The following is an 18,769-nucleotide window of genomic DNA, read 5'->3' on the forward strand; positions in this document are numbered from 1 at the left end:
GAGATGTCAGTTGGGGCTTTGCTATTTGGAGATTTCATTTAGATTCCCTTCATATATGTATATATTTTAAGAAGTTTCTACTATATTGGCTTTTCGTACAACCTCTCAAATGGTCCTTTATTTTATCGTCATTCTTTGTATTTTCCTCCTCAACCTCTGTTCCCTTCCTCTTCCTATCTGGTCCTTCAATTCCAGTCCCTCCCCAATCACCCATCCGTAACTATCTATTTATTTCCCTTTCCTCGGGGATCTATCTGTTCACTCTTAGTCCCTTATTCTATAACTACTCTATGATTCTATGCATTGTAACTTAGTTATCATTGACCTAAAAGCTAACACACACATGTAACTGAGTACTTACCATACTTCTCTTTCTGGGTCTGTGTTAACTCACTCAAGATGATTTTTTTTCTAGTTCTATCTAATTATCACCTTCTCTGGCTAGTGTGGCTGGTGGGTTCCCAGGGAATCTCAAAGTAGTATTTGATAAACATCTTAATATTAAAGAGTTAGAATAGCTACTATACAAGGATAAAATACAGAAATGGTCTAAAGAAAAAAGCGAATAAGAACAATACTAACTAGACAAGTGATTATAAATAAAACTAATAGTTTAAAGTGACTTAATCTTTACTCTTCTGTTCAGTAATTTGTAAATCATCTTTACAATTAAATATGGAAATTTGTTGCTTGTTTTTGTAAAATAAAATAAATTTAATAAAATTGAAGTTGTTTTCATCCCCGCCCCCCCCCCCCTTTCTCCAGAGCTTTCATTCTTTACTCCATTTGCCATGTTACTCTAAACACCACTAATGACCCAGTTTCAGTCTGGGTGAAAAGCTATGAGTGAAGTATCTTAATTAGGGCCCTTAAGGCTTCAAAAACTCAGTATAACAATCACATTATTTTTACAATTTCAGTTGAATTATTTTTCAGCAAAATGAAATTAGAGTGTCACATGACACTCTACACAGGTAATAAAAGCGCAACATAAAATTATATTAGTTAGTGCCTCGTCCTTACTATTGTACAAGCTGTAGAAAAGAAGTAATTACTACCACAAAAAACGGTGTTGGTGTTGACTTTCAACAGAAATTCCTCTTTTGGTTTTTTGAGACAGGGTTTCTATATGTAGCCCTGGGTGGCCTGTAACTTGCTCTGTAGACCAGGCTGGCTTTAATCCACTGCTACTGCCTCCTAAGTGCTGGGACTAACGGGTGCTCCACCACTGCCCTATTTCCCAATTGAGTGCATGCTAATAAAAGGTAGCATCATCTTCAGGAGAGACCACCAGAGAATATTAACATATTAACCTGACTGTCTTACTACAGTTGTACTCCATTGGCAATGTGTCTGCTTATCTGCACATCATCTGACCTTAATCAATGAATTAAAGTCTTATCATTAAACGTGGCCCCTGCATTTTACAACACTTAATCATTTTTATATCTCTCGGCCACCAATTTGTCCGTTTCAACAGTAGGCATTTCTTAAATTCCTCGGCTTTTCCCTTTTTTATGACGTTGCAAACGAACAAAAACCTCAATTCTCTACAGTACGATCGATGCAACGTAATAGCCCTTATTGAAAACAATCCACGCTTTTATTTATTTTGCTTTTTCGAGGCAGGGTTTCTGTGAGTAACAACCCTGGCTGTCCTGGAACTCGCTCTGCAGACCTGGAACTCACAGAGATCCCCCTGCCGCTGCCTCCCGAGTGCTGGGATTAAAAGCCTGCGCCACCACGGCGTAGCTCACCTCAGGCTTTTATTAAAAACTTAAAAAAAAAATTCAGAATGTCTTCGCAAAGAGTACAAACATTTGTTTCAAAGCACAAATTGAAAACTGAGGCGAAACCCCGTGACGCCATCTCCGCGCGCCTCTCCTCGGGGCCAATCACCGGGCGCGCTGCTCGACGCTAACGCGACCCCGGAGCTCGGCGCAGGCTTAGTCGCGGCAGCGCGGCTTCCGGCGCGCTCAGCGCGCGCAGGCGCCCTGAGCCGAGCCGGCTTCTCCCTGGTTTCAGTGGTTTAGCCCGGGATCCGGAGCCGCCCCGAGGCGGGGCTGGGCCTCGGCGGCGGCCAATGGCGCCCCGAGTGAGGGTGGAGGCGTGGGAGGTGCCGGGCCGCCTGCCGTACGCGGCTGGGTGCTGCGCGTGTGCCCTGCCGCCCGGTCGTCATGGAGGAGATCTCTGCGGAGGAGCTGGACGATGAGGAGCAGCTGCTGCGACGGCATCGCAAGGAGAAGAAGGAGCTGCAAGGTGACGGGAGAGGGCCGGGAGCTAAAGGGAGCTTGGCGTCGGTCCTCGTGCGCCCGGAGAGGCCGCCGGCACGGAGCCCGGACTTCTCCCCGCCTCGCTCGGGCCCCCGTGTGCGGTCCTCGGAGGCGCCCCCTGGGCGGCCTGCAGCGGACCCCGAGCCGGTGCCGGGCTCGTGCTGCTGTGTGATGCGCCCGGAGACCGAGGTCTTGGACCTCCTCTGTCCCCTTCCCACTCCTGACACTTAGCCTCAGTGATGTGATCTGAATCGCTTCACTTTGTCCCGACGGCCACAGAAGAGACAGTAGAGAGGCGGAGATTTTATAATCTACAGCTGAATATGAATAATATCTTTTTTTTAACTTCATTTTGTCCTGTCAAACGAAATCGATTCAGAGTTGTGTTTATGAGGTGTGTGTTGGGTCTCAAGCAGCATCCGGGCCTTTCTCTATGGTTGATTGTTGTGTCATGACTGATTGCTTCTGTAATTACATTGCGTTCTATAATGACACCTCTTTACCTTCCCGGGACTCTGACACTATGGTTTTGGTAACTTTTTAGCCAAGATTCAGGGAATGAAGAACGCTGTTCCCAAAAACGACAAAAAGAGGCGCAAGCAGCTCGTTGAAGATGTAGCTAAGTTGGAGAGAGAAATGGAGCAGAGACACAGGGAAGAGCTGGAGCAGTTGAAACTGGCTTTCGCGGACAGTAAGGTATGGGGAACGCCACTTGTCTCTGAGCCTTGGGAAAGCTGCCTGAACTTGGCGAACAGCTTACTGTGTGCATCCACAAGACTGATGGTGGAATCCAGACATGCAGCCACACCCACCCATCACAGTTCATCATTATTAGTTTTTGAGACAAAATGTTGTGTAGTTCAGGCTGCCGACCATCTGGCTTTGCAGCAGAGGAGGAGGATAACCTTGAACTTCAGCTCCTACTGGCTGGGCCTCACAAGCCCTGGGATTACAGGCATGCACCACCACAGCTGGCTCTGTTTTCTTAGTATTTTGTGACCAGATTGGTTTATTTATTTTTTTAAGGGAGAGCAGCAAAGAAGCACCTACTTACTGAACCCAGTGATGTATAAAGTGTGCTAGAGACGGTTTCTCTTGAGTCAAAGCTGGAGGACTAGACTGTCTGCCCAGGATCACTGCTGGATAAGATTGTAACCTCTGAAAAGTTACTTACTCAACCTGAGAATAGATTTCTCCACATACGGCACAGTGACACAAATGCTTTTGTATATGGTTACAGGTTCCTATAGAAACCAAACGGGCCAACAGATGGGAAGTCATATTTAAGTTATAAGAAGTGCTTTATGAACCAGTTGTAAGGAATGGAGTTTTACAGATGCTTCTTGTGTAAATGGGAGCATGCTAACATGCATCTCTTCAGTGCCTGTCATCCTACGCCCAGTATATGTCAGTATACTGTTAATTGTTACCAGGACAGCCAGGGCTACACAGGGAAACCCTTTCTCGAGAATACAAACAAAACCAGGCCCTTTTTAGACTTTATGTGATAATAGTAATCTGTTGTGTGGGTTCTGAATATGAAGAGTCATATATTCTGCAGGCTCTACAGGAATTTCTCAGCTCTATGTACGATCTCATCTTGTGTAAGTTTTCATTCATTTTTGTTGCGTTGATAGAGAGGAGTTTCTGTATGTCCATTTACACAGGGTATTAAGTACAGTGTCAAAGTCTTTAAATGCGTTACCCAGTCATGTTCCTGGCATTCCTTACTGTTAAAATACTTTTATCTCCAGCCTGGCATGGTGATACATTTCTATAGTCCCAGCACTCAGTACACAGAAACAAGGAGGTTGTGAGTTTGAGGCCAGCCTCACAGCAAGGCCCCTATCTCAAAAACCATCAACAGCAACAGAACATGACAAGAAAACTTTTGTCGGGGCTGCCAGTATAGCTCACCAGGTTGGGCGTTGGGGTGCTTGCTGTTAGGCCGGATCATCTGAGTTCTGTTCCTAGAACCCACCCTACACGGAAGAAAGAAAACCGACTCCTATAGGTTGTCCTCTGACAGCCACATGCCGTTTTGGCTTAGGTGCACATACGCACACAAGTAAGTGTTAAAAACAAGCGTGCTATTTTAAGTGCTCAGTCACGGGAGCATTGTGCTGTTCCTGATTGTCTCCCTGTGCTTTCTAGTAGCAGGGTGTTTTGTGTGCTCTCTTAGGCCTTCAATTCCAGGATTTCCAAAGAGACAGAAAAGTTTGATTCTTGATTATCACTACCTGCCAAGATACAAATTCTTCAGTCTGCCTTAACTGCCCTCCTTTTCATTAACTTAAACTTGTTTCGTCTCCTCAAATCCAAATTCTGTTTTTTGTTAATATGGTGTGAATTTTGGCAGAATCAACAAATCAAAAATAAACTAGTGAAGAAAGGATAGAGTCAGTGAAGTTGTTCAGCTACTTGAAGTTTATCAGATGTTGATAATTTTATCACTTGGGCATAGTCTTTGGAGACTTGTGCATCTGTTTCCGATGCTTTGAGTTTTAGATATTTATCATACTAGAAGCTAGCTTGACTTCCAGTAGTGAAGTACTCGTGGTTATTCAAGTAGAAGACCTTTTCTTTAGCAATGTTAGCATTTGAATTTTAGGGTTGAGTATAATTGTTTATGATGTTGTCGGTCTGTAGCCAGAAATAGCTAGAAATTGTCCAGGTGTAGTCTCAAGATTTAGCGCTCATTATGTTTTGTCTAACTGACATGGGGACGTGACTCTATAGTCACCTTTAAGAACATAAGGGTAGTGATGAGCTCAAATTATATTTTATATGTCAGCATTCATAACAGGTGCTCTGAAGTGAGAGTAAGGTATTTAGAGTAAGGGAGTAGGTTCACGAAGGACAGAGGTATGTAGGAATAGCTTTGTCTTTGGAGAGCTATGAAGAATCTCGGCCATTTTACAAATTCATCTGTGGAAATGGAGAAACATGACAAAACCATGCTATCTAATACTGTGTCTAGTGTTGCTGCTCAAACTGGAAGTAAGGGATTGGGACCACTTTAAATTTTCAGTAATAATTTATAGCCTAACACTTGAAATAAGTTAAACTTTTCTTTATTAATCTTTCTTCTTTTTTTTTTTTCCAATGTTTTTTCCTTCAGATAGATTCTGTCGCTGTTAACATTTCAGACTTGGTACTTGAGAACCAGCCACCTCGGATTTCCAAAGCACAAAAGAGACGGGTATGAAAGTCGTATCACCAAGTACATAAGCTAGTGATCAATACTTTCTTCTATGGTGTATGAGAAAAGATTAGAAAAACATGGGAGTTCCTTGTCTAGGGACCTGAACTAGTGTCTAATAAGTGCTTGTCATATAGCAGCTTCTAAGCTATTTATATTGACATCTCATTTAGTCCTGACAACAATCCTGTGAGGTCGGATTTCATTTCCTTGCCTTCTAAAGAAGACAGGTATAAGACAGTGAAAATAAGAATGTCTAGTTTGTAGTTCTTCTAGAAGGGGAGGATTGATTGTTTTTTTTCTTAGACAAATACATTATTGTGAGCTTAATTTAGATGTTTAAGAGACTGAGGTCATATGACTGATGCACAACCCTTTTTAAAAATTAGTGCTCAGAGGGCTGGACAGATGGCTCAATGGATAAGCCTCAGACCACTCTTAGGCAACCTGAGTTCCATTCCCAGCTTCTTTGTGAGGCTGCCCACAACCATCTCTAACTCCAGCTCCAGGGAGAACTGCTGCCTCTGGTCTCCATGTGAACTTGCACTCACATGCACATACCCCAACATACGCATAATTAAAAAATAAACTTAAAAAATATTTAAAAAGTTAGTGCTCGGGGTGAAGTGAAAATTTGAACTTAGAAATACAATAAAACACGCAGATACCCAGAGTTCTCAGAGAATTATGTTGTTATTTATGTAATGGTTAATTATACTAAAAATTCAGAGAAGGGAAACTTCTCCTATTCTCATGACTTTGCATTCAGTTTCAATAGTACATAGGGGAAAATAGTACCTACATTATGGAACTGTTATAGGTGTTAAGGAATAGTTTGGGGCCAGGGCCATTAATACAAGGCCTGGAGAACTCATGTTAGCAAATGGTAGCGTGTTCACCTTTTGTGTGTGTGTGTGTGTGTGTTTACCATTTTAAGTATATCATAGTCTTAAAAAGTTAGGCCCGATCATGAAAGCTATGTTGCAAATAGTCAAACATATCATATTTGTATGGAATTTACTCTTGATTGATGTTTCCGTTGTGGATTTTTGAGGAATGTCTTAGTGCACGTGCTGTCTCGAAGGGTTGCTCTAGGTCAGCTTCCTTTCTGATAGCCGTTCTTTCTGCACTTTCCTGCTGTATGTCAACACAGGTGTTCTGTGTGCCAGGAACAATTTTAAAAAATTATTTGTATTTATTAATTGCTTCATTTATTAGCCTGTTTAATTGTAAAAGCCAAAGCTGTAACTCCTCTGTTTGTCAATACCTGTTTATCCCTACCTAGATTTATTGTCCTTAAAAATTGGTTATGTCTCTCCTGTCTGAACTTAGTACATTTTCCAGTTATACTCTGAGCAGTTTAGTAATACTGATCGTTTACTGCTTTATCACTTGGCAGAGAAAATTGTCCCAGTTTATTACGTTGTTAATCCAGTGGACGTTTGGAGCAGAGAGCTCTACACATTCACAGTGCTTAATGGAAAGGACCCTGAGTTCAGAATGGGCAAACTTTACATCGGGTTATTTAGAATTGTTCTTATGCCAAAGCACCAAGGGTAAAGGTGCCAGTTAACCACTGGTGGTCCTTTTTGGTAGAGAGACTATTCTGGAAGAAAAGCACGGCAATTTTATGGTGATTATCCTAAGACTCTTGTACTCTCTTTTAATTTGGGGAAACATACGGGCATTTTATTAAACTCAGGAATTTGTGGCTGACGGATAGTGTTGCTTGCTGACTACCCTGAGGACGTGAGTTCAGTCCCTGGAACCCACATGGTGGAAGTAGAGAAGCTGCTTCAGATCACTGCCTTCCCCCACACCAAATCACCGCCTCCTCCACACCCACCAAATCACTGCCCCCCCACCAAATCACTGCCCCCCCACCAAATCACCCCCCCGCCACCAAAAAAAACCAAAATAAAGGTAGAAATAAAATAATTGGTTTCCAAAATAGTTTGAGAGGTAGGATGAAATCTAGTTTCTTTATTTTACAAATAAGATCAGACCTCGGTTATCTCAGTGAGAGGGGAAATATGATACAAAGGTGGGCTAGAGCCCAAATCAGCGTGGCTCTAGTTTTTCTCAGCGTGCTTGAGTTTCATGCTCTTGTCTTCCATCTCTCTTTTTTTTTAAATTAAGACTTTATTTCCATTCTGTCTCAAGTACTGCCTTTGTAGAAAAGTACCTAATGTTGGAAACTCCCACAGAGACAAGAATTCAATGGATTTCCATTTGCTTTTTAGTTATGAAGCAGATCATTATGCAAGAGAAGATAATGATAGAAATTAGTATTGCAGAGACTTAAGACTTGGAAGATAGGTTGAAGTTTCATTCTGTCAGTAAATAAAAGTGAATGACTCAGGTGCCATCTGCTCCCACCTTGATTCTGGTTCAGGGGCCTGCGTAGCAGGTGTTGTCCCCCGCCCCCACTGTGCTCTGAGCAGCTGTATGGCCTTTGGAAATCTTTCTGTGTGCTGTTTCCTCAGAAGAGGAAAATGGGGGGTTCGGATTAGATGATGTCTAAGGTGCTTGTTCTTCCTCTCCCCACACTGGTTTTAGTCTTTTATAAAGTGACAGTGCCCCCTTGTGTTTAAGTTTTTATACCCAGGTGCACGCTGCAGTAAGCATGCTGTTCTTGTTATATTTAAACCGTGCTGCTTTATGTTTTGTTAGTGAGCTGTTACTGCTCTTGTTTTATTTGAACTAGCTGGCACACCATGGCAGTCATTCAGTTTATGGAGTTGTGCTCCTGTTCTGCCTCAGGGGATCGAAGACAGCATGCAAGTCCATACCTTTTGTTAAGATTGCTTTACCATTTTTTTTCCCCTCTGTAATTTACCAAATTAAGATTTTTTTTTAGGGTTTTGAAAGATGATTTAGTGGTCAAGAGCACTAGCTGCTCTTCCTGAGGACCTGGGTTTGATTCCCAATCCAGGGATCAATCATCTGTAACTTTAGTTCTAGGGATCTCTCTCTCTCTCTCTCTCTCTCTCTCTCTCTCTCTCTCTCTCTCTCTTTCTCTCTCTTTCTCTCTCTCTCTCTCTCTCTCTCTCTCTCTCTCTCTCTCTCTCTCTCTCTCACACACACACACACACACACACACACACACCACCCCAACCCTTCTGGTTTCTGGGAACTACATGCATTTGGTGTGTAGACATACATGGGCACAAGTATGATACTATACAACTATACAATACAATAAGGCAAATTAAAAAAACATTGCAAAAATTTAGTGAGTTTTTTTTTCTCTTGAAGGACAGTTTTCCTCCAAGTGCATAAATCCACCCGTGGTTGAGATTAGGACGTAGTAAAAGCACAGTGATAGCCTCCAGACACCCTGTCCTCCCATGCAGAAGGAAGCACAGATGCTGTGATTGCATCTCAGTTTTAGTGCTGTTTTAGCACCCACAGTATTTGTTAATGACAGACCTGTCTCTAGCCAGCAGTCTCACCTCTTGATGCTTTTCTCTCATATCCTAGTTCTGTGAATTGTTCTTCGCCGTGAAACATGGGTGCTCTCTGTCTTGTGATTCTTACTAGTTCAACTATTGGGGTGTTTTCCTTCCCCCCAATTTCCCATTGCACTCTCTAAGACATCTTGTTGATGTCGCTGAACCCTACAACATGCCAAGATATTCAGTCATGGGAAAACCTCAAGAATTCCTATTTCTTTGTTTAAGAAAGCAAATTATACTGTATAAAAGATAATGTCATTTCTGTTATAGAGGATACGCCATATTTTCTGTAATTGTATTATGTTTATTACAGTGCATAGAAGAATAATCTGGGATGATATGTACCCAGAACTTTAAAGAGCGCTAGGATTTAGAGGATTTTAGTCTACCTGTAGTACTTGAATTATATGTAAGCAAACTTTTAAAAGATCTTTGAGCTTATTAATTCTATGTATGGGTGTTATATCTACTTTAAGAAAACAGATCAAAGTAGTGTTGGCAGAGTCATACAACCTTGGGTTATTCTGGGTTTAAATATGATTCTGTACTTTAAGGCTGAGAACAGTTGGACCTTTTTATGTTTTTGAGATAGGATTTTATTCGGTAACCCTGGCTGTCCTAGAACTCACTCTGTAGACCAGGCAGGCCTTGAACTCATGGACATGCACCGTTACACTCAATGGATAACTAAATCCTAAGATAGTAATTTGAAATCAACTAGTCAAGTTGTTGACATGTTTTATTTTATTTTTTTAATGTGCATTTATATCTGTGCAAGGGTGTTAGAAGTCCTGGAACTGGAGTTACAGACAGCTGTGAGCCGCCATGTGGGTGCTGGGAATTGAACCCAGATCCTCTGGAAAAGCAGGCAGTGCTGTTAACCTCTGCGCCATCCCTTCAGCCCATGTTGACATGTTTTTTTTTTTTTTTCATGTTGACATGTTTTTAAATAGACTTTATGCAAATGCCAGTAATCCTAACACTTGGAAGACTGAGATAGGATGATGGAGAGTATAGCCTAGCCTCAGCTACCATAGCAAGACAGTGCCTCAAATAAGTGAACAGAAGATAAGCAGAGTCCATAAGAGGGTCTCCTTTTGCTTTTTCCTTTTCTCTCCCTTCCCCTCGTCGCTTCTCTGGTCCTTGCTCCCCCCTCCCGTTTTTTTTCGTTTTGAGGGACAGGCTGTCTGTCACATGCAGGCCAGTCCAAGCTGTCCTCAAACATGTGATCCTTCTGATCAGCTTCTCTAGTTGGAATTGTAGACCCGTGCCACTGTAGCTGGCTTAAGACGGGCTGTTTTATGTGCTGGTATAGAATGAGGTGCTGGAAACACGGGCCAAATGAACGAGGTGATTTTTCCTCTAATGGTTGTAGTCAAAAAGTTCTGCAAATAGATGATTAAAATGGCAATGCTGTAGGAGAAAGAAAATGGCAAAATGTTTCAAAATGTGAATTCCTGATAATTATCAATTAACTGTCCTATATTCTTGTCCTAGGAGAAAAAGGCTGCACTGGAAAAGGAGCGGGAGGAAAGGATAGCTGAGGCTGAAATTGAGAACCTAGCTGGAGCCAGGCACGTAGAGAGTGAAAAACTCGCTCAGATACTGGCTGCCAGAGAATTGGAAATCAAGCATATTCCATCTGACGGCCATTGCATGTACGGAGCGCTGGAGGATCAGCTGAGAGAGCAGGACTGTGCCCTGACTGTGGCTGCCCTCCGGAAGCGCACTGCTGAGTACATGCAGAGCCATTCAGAAGACTTCCTGCCCTTCTTAACAAACCCCAATACCGGGAACGTGTATACTCCAGGTAGTTCAGTTTTCTGCCTTACATTTTCTTGTGGTTCTGGTTTTCAAATCAAGTGCTTCTTGGGTGTGGCATGTAAGACCTTTCTTGTGAAGAATAAAGATCATTTAAATGTAGGCAAAATTATTTTCTATAATTTGAGTAGATGCAATTATATCTTACTTTATCTCCTAAGTACTTAATTTTGTAGTTAAAATATGTTAATTGCTATATGTAAGTCATTAAAAAAATAAAATAGGAGTAGAATTAGTCATTACTGAAAGGTGTGTTAATTCATGTTTAACAGAGTTAGAGGGAGGTGAGTTTTGATCAGTGTTTGTGAGCGCAGGTTCAGGGCTTCAAGGCCATGAGTAAACAGTGACTGGAAAACCCAGTCATGCTCAGGGAAGTAGCGTGTTGCTTTCAATAAGCTGTAGCTAGGAAGGTTACTGCTTAAGGAAAATTTGATTTCACAACCCTGCTTGAACAATATTTCCTTTTTAAAAAATAAATTGATAATTAAGAAACAATTTTTTAAGATAAAGTAAATAAAATTCACAGCTTGCCAAAAAAAAAAAAAGCACAGTTTACAAACAAGGGTGAGAACAAGTCAGAATCTGAAAGGGACTCAGGGCTGTTAATACGGAAGTGTAAGGAAGATCATAGTTGTGGCTCTGTCTGTGGCTGTGGCCAGGAGGGTGGTGCAGGCTGACTTCCCTTTAAAGGGAGTCTGTCTTCCACGGAGGAAAGTAGAACGGACAGAATGGACGGGTGAGCATGGGCAGGGGAGCTGGCCGTCTGTGGTGACTGAGACCGGAGTTAGGTCCCCAGGGTGACTTCATGTTCATTACATTTTTACTGAAAGGCATGGTATTTAGGTTTTTGTTTTTTTAAAAATGCAGACTTAATAACAAGAGATTATCACATGGGGCATATTTTTCCTTTAGTTCTCAAAGCTTTTGTTCCCTTCCTTGGACAGGAAGGATGCTTGGCCCAATTTTGTGTGTATGTATGTTTTGCCTACATGTATGTCTGTGCCCCTTGTGTGAGCCTTATGTCCTTGGCATAGTTAAGACCAGAAGATAAGGTATCAGATCATTTGTAACTAGAATTACAGGCAGATTGAGCTCTCTCATGGGTGCTGGGAATTTAACCTCAGGTTCTCTGGAAGAGAGCCACCTGAGCCGTCTTTCCACCTCATGTAGCCGTTTTACTGTGCTGCATTTAAAAGTGGGTGTGCACACTAGTGTGCCTCTTGTAAACTCAGAGATTGGGTCTTCTACTTCTTTCAGAGACTGAGAAAACTCTCTTCCCTGTGCTGAAAGTGACACTGATAGAAATCATGTAGAGACATGTAAGACGACAAGCTGAGAAACCCCGGGAGGTCGGACTCGATTGGACTTACACGCTCTGTAGGCTCTTATGGTAGCCTAGTTATAGAAAGGCTTCTTGTTTTAATCTTGTATGGCATTTTGCATGCAACTTTGGCTTTAGAACGCTTGTCAGAATAGTGAATTGGCTGACTCTGAGGAGTCCTTGCTTTAGATGATGAGAGAAGTCAGTTAAGAACGTGTTTCTCTGGGTCCCAGGTTGAGGTGAGAAGTAGAACTGTTTCACTCTTGGATAGAAAGATGGTGGGAAGTTGGGGTGGTATATTTCATGTACTACTGGGGAGTAGATTTCACTTTGAAAGGAGGGGATACAGAAGGGAGATGATAGTGATATTCTGATGTCTTCTCTACAGAGGAATTTGGAAAGTACTGTGATGACATTGTGAACACAGCGGCGTGGGGAGGTCAGCTTGAGGTAAGTGCGTATGGTCACAGTGCTTGTGGGTGCTAAATTGTTTGTGAACCCCACCGGTAGGTTTCACAGGCTTTCAAATAAAGCCAGTTTCTATTTGAAGATGCCTTTTCCTTTCTACATTTGCTATTTCTCTACTGACATTCTTGTGTGTGAGATTAGACCATGCACTTTGAGTAAGTGAAGCTCTGTTTCATCTTACATAGCCCAGTGTGGGATGTGTGACTTATGGAGGCTGATGTTGCATTGAGTGTTTTTATTCAAATGTTTCTACAGCCAACGTGTTTGATTTTCCTGTATCTTAAAAAAAAGAAAACACTAAAATGCAGACTTACTTGATGTGGTGGTACACACCTGTAATACAAGCACTTGAGATGCTAGCCTGAGTTACATGGGCAGAGAGATCCTGTTTCACCAAAAACAAAAATTGTACATTTTATTCCATAAAAGTGAATTTTAATCTAGTAGATCATGTTGGAAAAATAGCTTCTTTACAACAGAAATAGAAATGAACCAGGGGGTCAGGCTTATTAAGTGCCTGGAATCCCATCACTAGGGAGGCTGAGGCCAGAGGATGAAGAGTTAAGACCAGCCTGGGATATGCAAAGTAAAAGTTTTATTTTGTATAAAACTTAGTGTAACACATTTGTTAAAATTATCTGTTGAATTCTGTTTGTTAGTATATTACTTGAAGGCAGTAAATTGATGTTTTAACATTGTTGTATAAGGAAACAAATATTCAGACACACATAGAAGCTTAATATGACTTCCTTAAGATCTGATGTTTGAAGTTACTATTAACCTTGCTTTACAACAAAGCATGCAATTAGGCCTGGTAGAGACGCCAGTCCGAGGTGGAGAGAAAGGGTGAGGAGGCCAGTCCTGGGCTTATGGCCACACTTTTCCTTTGCGCCTTGGGTGGGCCACCCAGCTTCTTGACCTCTGGTTTTAAACGACTCAGTAAGAGCCCTCGTACTTAGTCGAATGCTGTGACATTAAGGTAGGGAGTACATGATTCACGAGAGTTTGTGAGCTAAGGTGCCGGATGAGTGACGCCAGCAGTGTTAGTGTTGTGTGAAGGTGACTGGTTGTCACCCCTCGGCTGCTATTTGAGGGCGAGACACAGACATGGTGCTGTAGTTGGACCTCTCCACCAGAGGGAACTGTCCCCATTCGCTTCTTCTGATTAGGCATTCTGCAAATGTTGCACCAACTCTGTGATGACAGGAATAAAGAGACTTGAACTACTTTAAAAGGTTCACGAAGTAATTTGATGGTATTGGAGACTTGTTAAATTGAGATAATTCAATTGACAGTTTTTAAAAATGTCTTTGGAAGGCTCTTTTCTCATTCATTGCCTGTGAATTCCTTTGAAGTACACGTTGTTCTCACAGTGGGATAAATATATATTGTTGACCGAAGCCTAGAGAAAATACTGTAGTGTGTGCACATGATGCCACCTCCCCGCTTTTCAGTCAGAGGAAGACTCAGGCTGTCGGGCTGGTGCCTTCTTGCTGTCCCTGTTGCATGGCTTTATGAAGACATTGCTTTGTGCACTATTCTGTGCTAGTTTAAAAAAATTAAAGATAATGTCTTTCAAAGGAATATTTTCAAAAGAATATGGGATTTTGTTTTATTTTTTTATGTAACAGAATCCTTTTCATGTTCCTGAAGTGATTTTTAACATTGGCTAGAAACCTTCTAAAGGGTCTGTGTTCTTGGTGTAGCCTTTGTAATTGGGCAGATGCATACATTAGGAGTCCACGTTGGAAGGCTGGCAGTGATGGAATCAGCTTCCTCAGCTCCACGAGTTCTGTTCGGCCCAGAGAAGTCTTTCAGAATCCTTTCACTTCAGATTCCAGGTGTTAAGTAACAGTAAGGGCTGTGGGTGTGACCGCTCACACCTGTAACACTAGTTCTCCAGCGGCAGAGGCCAGCCTGGTTTACATAGCAAATTATCAACCAGCTGGGCTGCATGGTGAGACCTGTCAGAGCAACATCAAGAGACAACATCCCCCACCCTCCCGGCAACAAAACCAAAACCAACTCACTAGTATCAGCTTCATGAAGTTACTATGAAGACCAGATTAATTAATTCACATAAAGTATATGCATGATTGTAGTGTTTAGTCGTAATGTGTCAATGGCCATTAGCATTTTTATTAGTGGCTATTATTCATTAGACTTTAAATTCAAGGTTATATTGTGGGTTATAAATTAAGACAGTACAGCATGCTGACCAGAGGAGATCTCACCACCGTCATTCTCATGCACACCTGTTCCTGCTGAGGTTCCAGAGCAGCTGTTCTTGATGCTGACCGCATCAGCCTCGTCCGAGAAGCTTTGAAAAGTGAACCTTGTGTTTTTCCAGATCCTATTCCCTGTCCTTTGGCTGGTAATGGTTTGGTCTGATGCTTAGCCACTAGTACTTAAAAATTGTATCATGATGAAAATGGAATGTTTTCAAACCCAGAGATGGTGTAATAATCAGTCCACCCTTCACCTGCTTCACCACGTTTGACATTGGTGTTTTTACAGAACTGTTGTGTATCTCAGGCTTGAGAAACTTCTGCCTTTGATATAATCTTTTTCTTACTTATGTATGTATTTACTTTTAGATTTTCATCACTTCAGCAAATGCTAAGTGCCCGCTCACCCGAGGCCCTGGTACTGTTGTGAACAGAGCAGCTCACCCTCGCTCTGTCTGCTGTGTTGTTTGTACTTCCAGTTCTGTTTCCCTTACTAATCCATTGTTTCCCCTATAGTTAAGAGCTCTGTCTCACATTCTACAAACGCCAATCGAGGTACTACAAGCAGACGCTCCTCCTATTGTAGTTGGTGAAGAATATTCGAGGAATCCTTTAGTACTAGTGTAAGTACCTAGGAAAGTTTACTACTGTATTTTTCATAACTAAGACAAAAAGGGATGTGAAAAGATTTTAGGTTGTCTATACTGACTAATCAAAATGCTATAATTAGCTAAATTAAATCTGCTTATGTTAAAGGCAGTCAGAACTAGAAAGCATCAGAATGTATAATTTACATAATCGCTTATACTATTTATCTATTTTTGTATGCACTAAAAATAAAGTCCTTTCAAAAGGCTATAAAATTTCAGCACTAGTTTTGTGTGTTTGCCCAGATTGATGTCAACTACGTTTTAATTAGCACAAAGTGTGGGATCATGTTGTGAATGTATTTGTATGATCGAGAATTGGCTCCTCACATTCAATATGGAGGGTTTATTTCTCCAGTTTCGTGTGTGTGTGTGTGTGTATTTGCTATTCTTAGCAGTAATGGTTTCAACTTCAGTGAAACTTTAAGCTCATCAAGCTGCCAGCTCGGTGATTGGACAACTTGCTAACTGGCAGCACTTGGGACAGGATGTTGAGCTCAGTGATTATGCTCATATATCAGCTAATGATACCTTTGGATTGGGACATTCAGGGTGCTTAGTTATGGATGTCTGTATGCTGTATACATTTGCACGTAGTAAATACCTCCTGAAAATGACTCATTTTTTTTCCCCATTTTAGGTACATGAGACATGCATATGGCTTAGGAGAACATTATAATTCTGTCACACGGTTGGTGAACTCGGCTACTGAAAATTGCAACTAGTTTACAAAATGTAACATTATGTTTTATAGAGTGTGCCAATCTGCATATTCCTATCAAGTGCTAGATTGTTGCAATGCCTCTGAAAAACACAGCTACCTTAAGTCAGTTTTATGAGTGAATAAGCTTGCTAACAGGCTTTTTAGAAATCCGTTGGATTGATTTTAACCAGTGCCCTCTTAGTGGCATTCCTAGAACTTAAAGTAAATTGTGGAGAACATCATAGAACAAGGTGTTAACCTTCTCACTAGTGAGTATTAGTTATCCAGGACATTCTGATTTTGAATAAATTTTTTTTAAATTTTGGCCCTACATATTTATATTTCCAAAGTGAGTATTTGATATAACTTTTCTTAAAGTATGGAGATGCCTTTTCTGTCATGGTAGGACTGTATTGTGATGTCAGCAAGTTTATTAATGCTTGTGAATGAGCGTGATCATAGTAATTTTGGTATCCTAGATCAGCAAGGTGAAGCTTGTTACGTAGCATATCTCTGCAGCTAAGGAGAAACGACTTAGGGATTTTTGAATCCTTACATGAGAATCAGTTGAGTTCAAAGGGATTAAAGAAAATTAGTTGTAAATAGGTGTTCACTGTGTCCATTTTCAATCTTTTTTTTTTTTTCTTGAGACAGGGTTTCTCTGTAGCTTTGGAGCCTGTTCTGGAACTTCTTTTTAACAAATAGGAGATTTTCCTTTGCTATGTGTATAGCTTTAAAAACAATGACTTCTACATTGCTGTTTTTCCAGCTTGAGGCTGGAGTTATTCATATCTTTATTCTCTTCACAACTGGTAATTTTTACATTTTCTCCTTCTCAGTGGCTCTGCTTTTCCTAGAGCCCTTTTCCACTGGGAAGTACCCAGTGGCCTCTCTTCCTCACTGTGCAGAAGGGTCACAGTCACATTCTCCTCCCGTTGTCCTAACAAGATCTCCGCTGTGCTCGCTCTCTAGGATTCAGAGAAAGCCTTGGCTGAAGGTTTTCTTGCTCCAGGTTGTGTCACTTTTTTTCACTCAAATGTGTGATTATTATATTGTGTGTGTAGGTAAAGCTGAGGCCACTCTTGAGGAGCCGAGCTGAAAACCAGTGCAGCGCAGTTCTCTGTGGACTGACTTAGGTAACTAGGATTGCAGCTCTCTTCTAACAGAGTTCTCTGTGCGAGAGTTGTATCCACACACGTGTGTCTGCTGTGCTGTAGCCCAGCGCCACGGCCTGGGGCATAGCTCCAGTAGAGCCCTTGCTTAGAGTGCATGAGGCTCAAGGCTCAATTTCTTGCACCAACAAACAAATTTATGAAAATGAAACTTTTTGGTTTCATCTGTTTTTTTTTCCCAGTTAGAACTATAAGAAGATTGAGCATCACGTTTATAATATTTGGGCATTTGATCAATCAGTGTATACTGTCTGAGTAAATAAAATGGGCTTATGATGTTAAAAGCAGGAAACACTAGCAGGCTGGGCAGCAGGCAAGTCAGGACTCTTGAGTTCACTCCAGCAGACAAGACATCGCCTGCCTCCTGCACAGTGCCTGCTTTGTAACTGCTGATCTGTTTTTTTTCCTTTGAAATTTACAAAAGAATGAAGTTGTAAATTGATGCTTTGAGTTTATCTGAAATAATATTATCTTCATGCTAAAATATCAGCATTGACAATTAACAAAGCAAAATATTGTGAAACTTAGTTATTGCAAATTCCATTTTCAACAAAGATAGTCTAAAATAACTCATTAATGTTTTGTTGTTTTGACAAGAATTTAAATGTACTTAATTATGTATTTCTGGTTTTTGTGTATATGTTTTATTTTAAAATGGCCATTGTATTTATGAATAAAGTGTATGGCCACCTTCTACCATTGTAGCTTTAAATAAAAAAAAAGTCGTTTAAGAATGGCAGATGCCAATGTAAAAGCAATGTGAGAATTACGTCTGCTGCTGCTGGTGGTCTAACGGGAATCCCACGAGCTTTCTGTAGTCCTCATTGGAAACGTGTATGTCAGAATTCTGGAATTTGTCTTCAGCCAAGAGTTTTGTCCACTTACATATGTTTACAGCCTATGAAAAGTAAAACAAAGAATGTGTAACTATTATGAGCAAGGTAGCTTTGCTCATGTTATCTGGTATTTGCCAAAAGAATAAATGATAAAGGAGTTGAATCAACTTGTCTATGTTCAAATTGTCATTTTTTTAAATAGTTTTGAAATTTAGAATGAAACTCATTCTGTTTTAGATCTTTACCCAGCCTTTATTTTTATATACTGAGAGTAATACAATCAGATTTTTGTATTTAAGGGGCTTTATAAATATATGAGCATATTACTTTACCTAAAGTAAAGAGAGTGACGGCCAGCTGAGCAACTGTTAGAGGTGTGGGGGCTTAGGACACGCTGGTCAATGGAGGGTACTTTGGGTCGTAGCTTCTAAGAACACTGGAAGATTCATGAGTGTTTTTTAAAAAGGGATTTTCATTCATAACAAATTAATAAGAAAATTCCTAAGAATGGGAATCAGCAAGAGGCACTTGTGTGCTGGCTGGTGTCTGTGCAAACTGGTTCCTGCACATAATTGCTAGTACATTGATCTGATTGGCATGAACCAGTCAAGGGCAGATCAGCTGACTGTTGGGAATGTAA

The 18,769-nt window shown here is 41.1% G+C and overlaps 1 protein-coding gene across 1 annotated transcript; it reads left to right on the forward strand.

Annotated features, from left to right (window-relative positions):
- Nucleotides 1-2,070: 2,070 nt before the first annotated feature.
- Otud6b (OTU deubiquitinase 6B) lies at nucleotides 2,071-18,296 on the forward strand. The gene is made up of 7 exons (XM_075966932.1): nucleotides 2,071-2,259; nucleotides 2,818-2,969; nucleotides 5,395-5,475; nucleotides 10,431-10,743; nucleotides 12,464-12,525; nucleotides 15,288-15,394; nucleotides 16,059-18,296. The coding sequence occupies exons 1-7, from the start codon at nucleotides 2,178-2,180 to the stop codon at nucleotides 16,141-16,143; spliced, it is 882 nt and encodes a 293-aa protein (XP_075823047.1). The 5' UTR covers nucleotides 2,071-2,177; the 3' UTR covers nucleotides 16,144-18,296.
- The last annotated feature ends 473 nt before the right edge of the window (nucleotides 18,297-18,769 follow it).

Source organism: Microtus pennsylvanicus, chromosome 3, assembly GCF_037038515.1.
Source record: "Microtus pennsylvanicus isolate mMicPen1 chromosome 3, mMicPen1.hap1, whole genome shotgun sequence".
Taxonomy (NCBI): Eukaryota; Metazoa; Chordata; class Mammalia; order Rodentia; family Cricetidae; genus Microtus; species Microtus pennsylvanicus.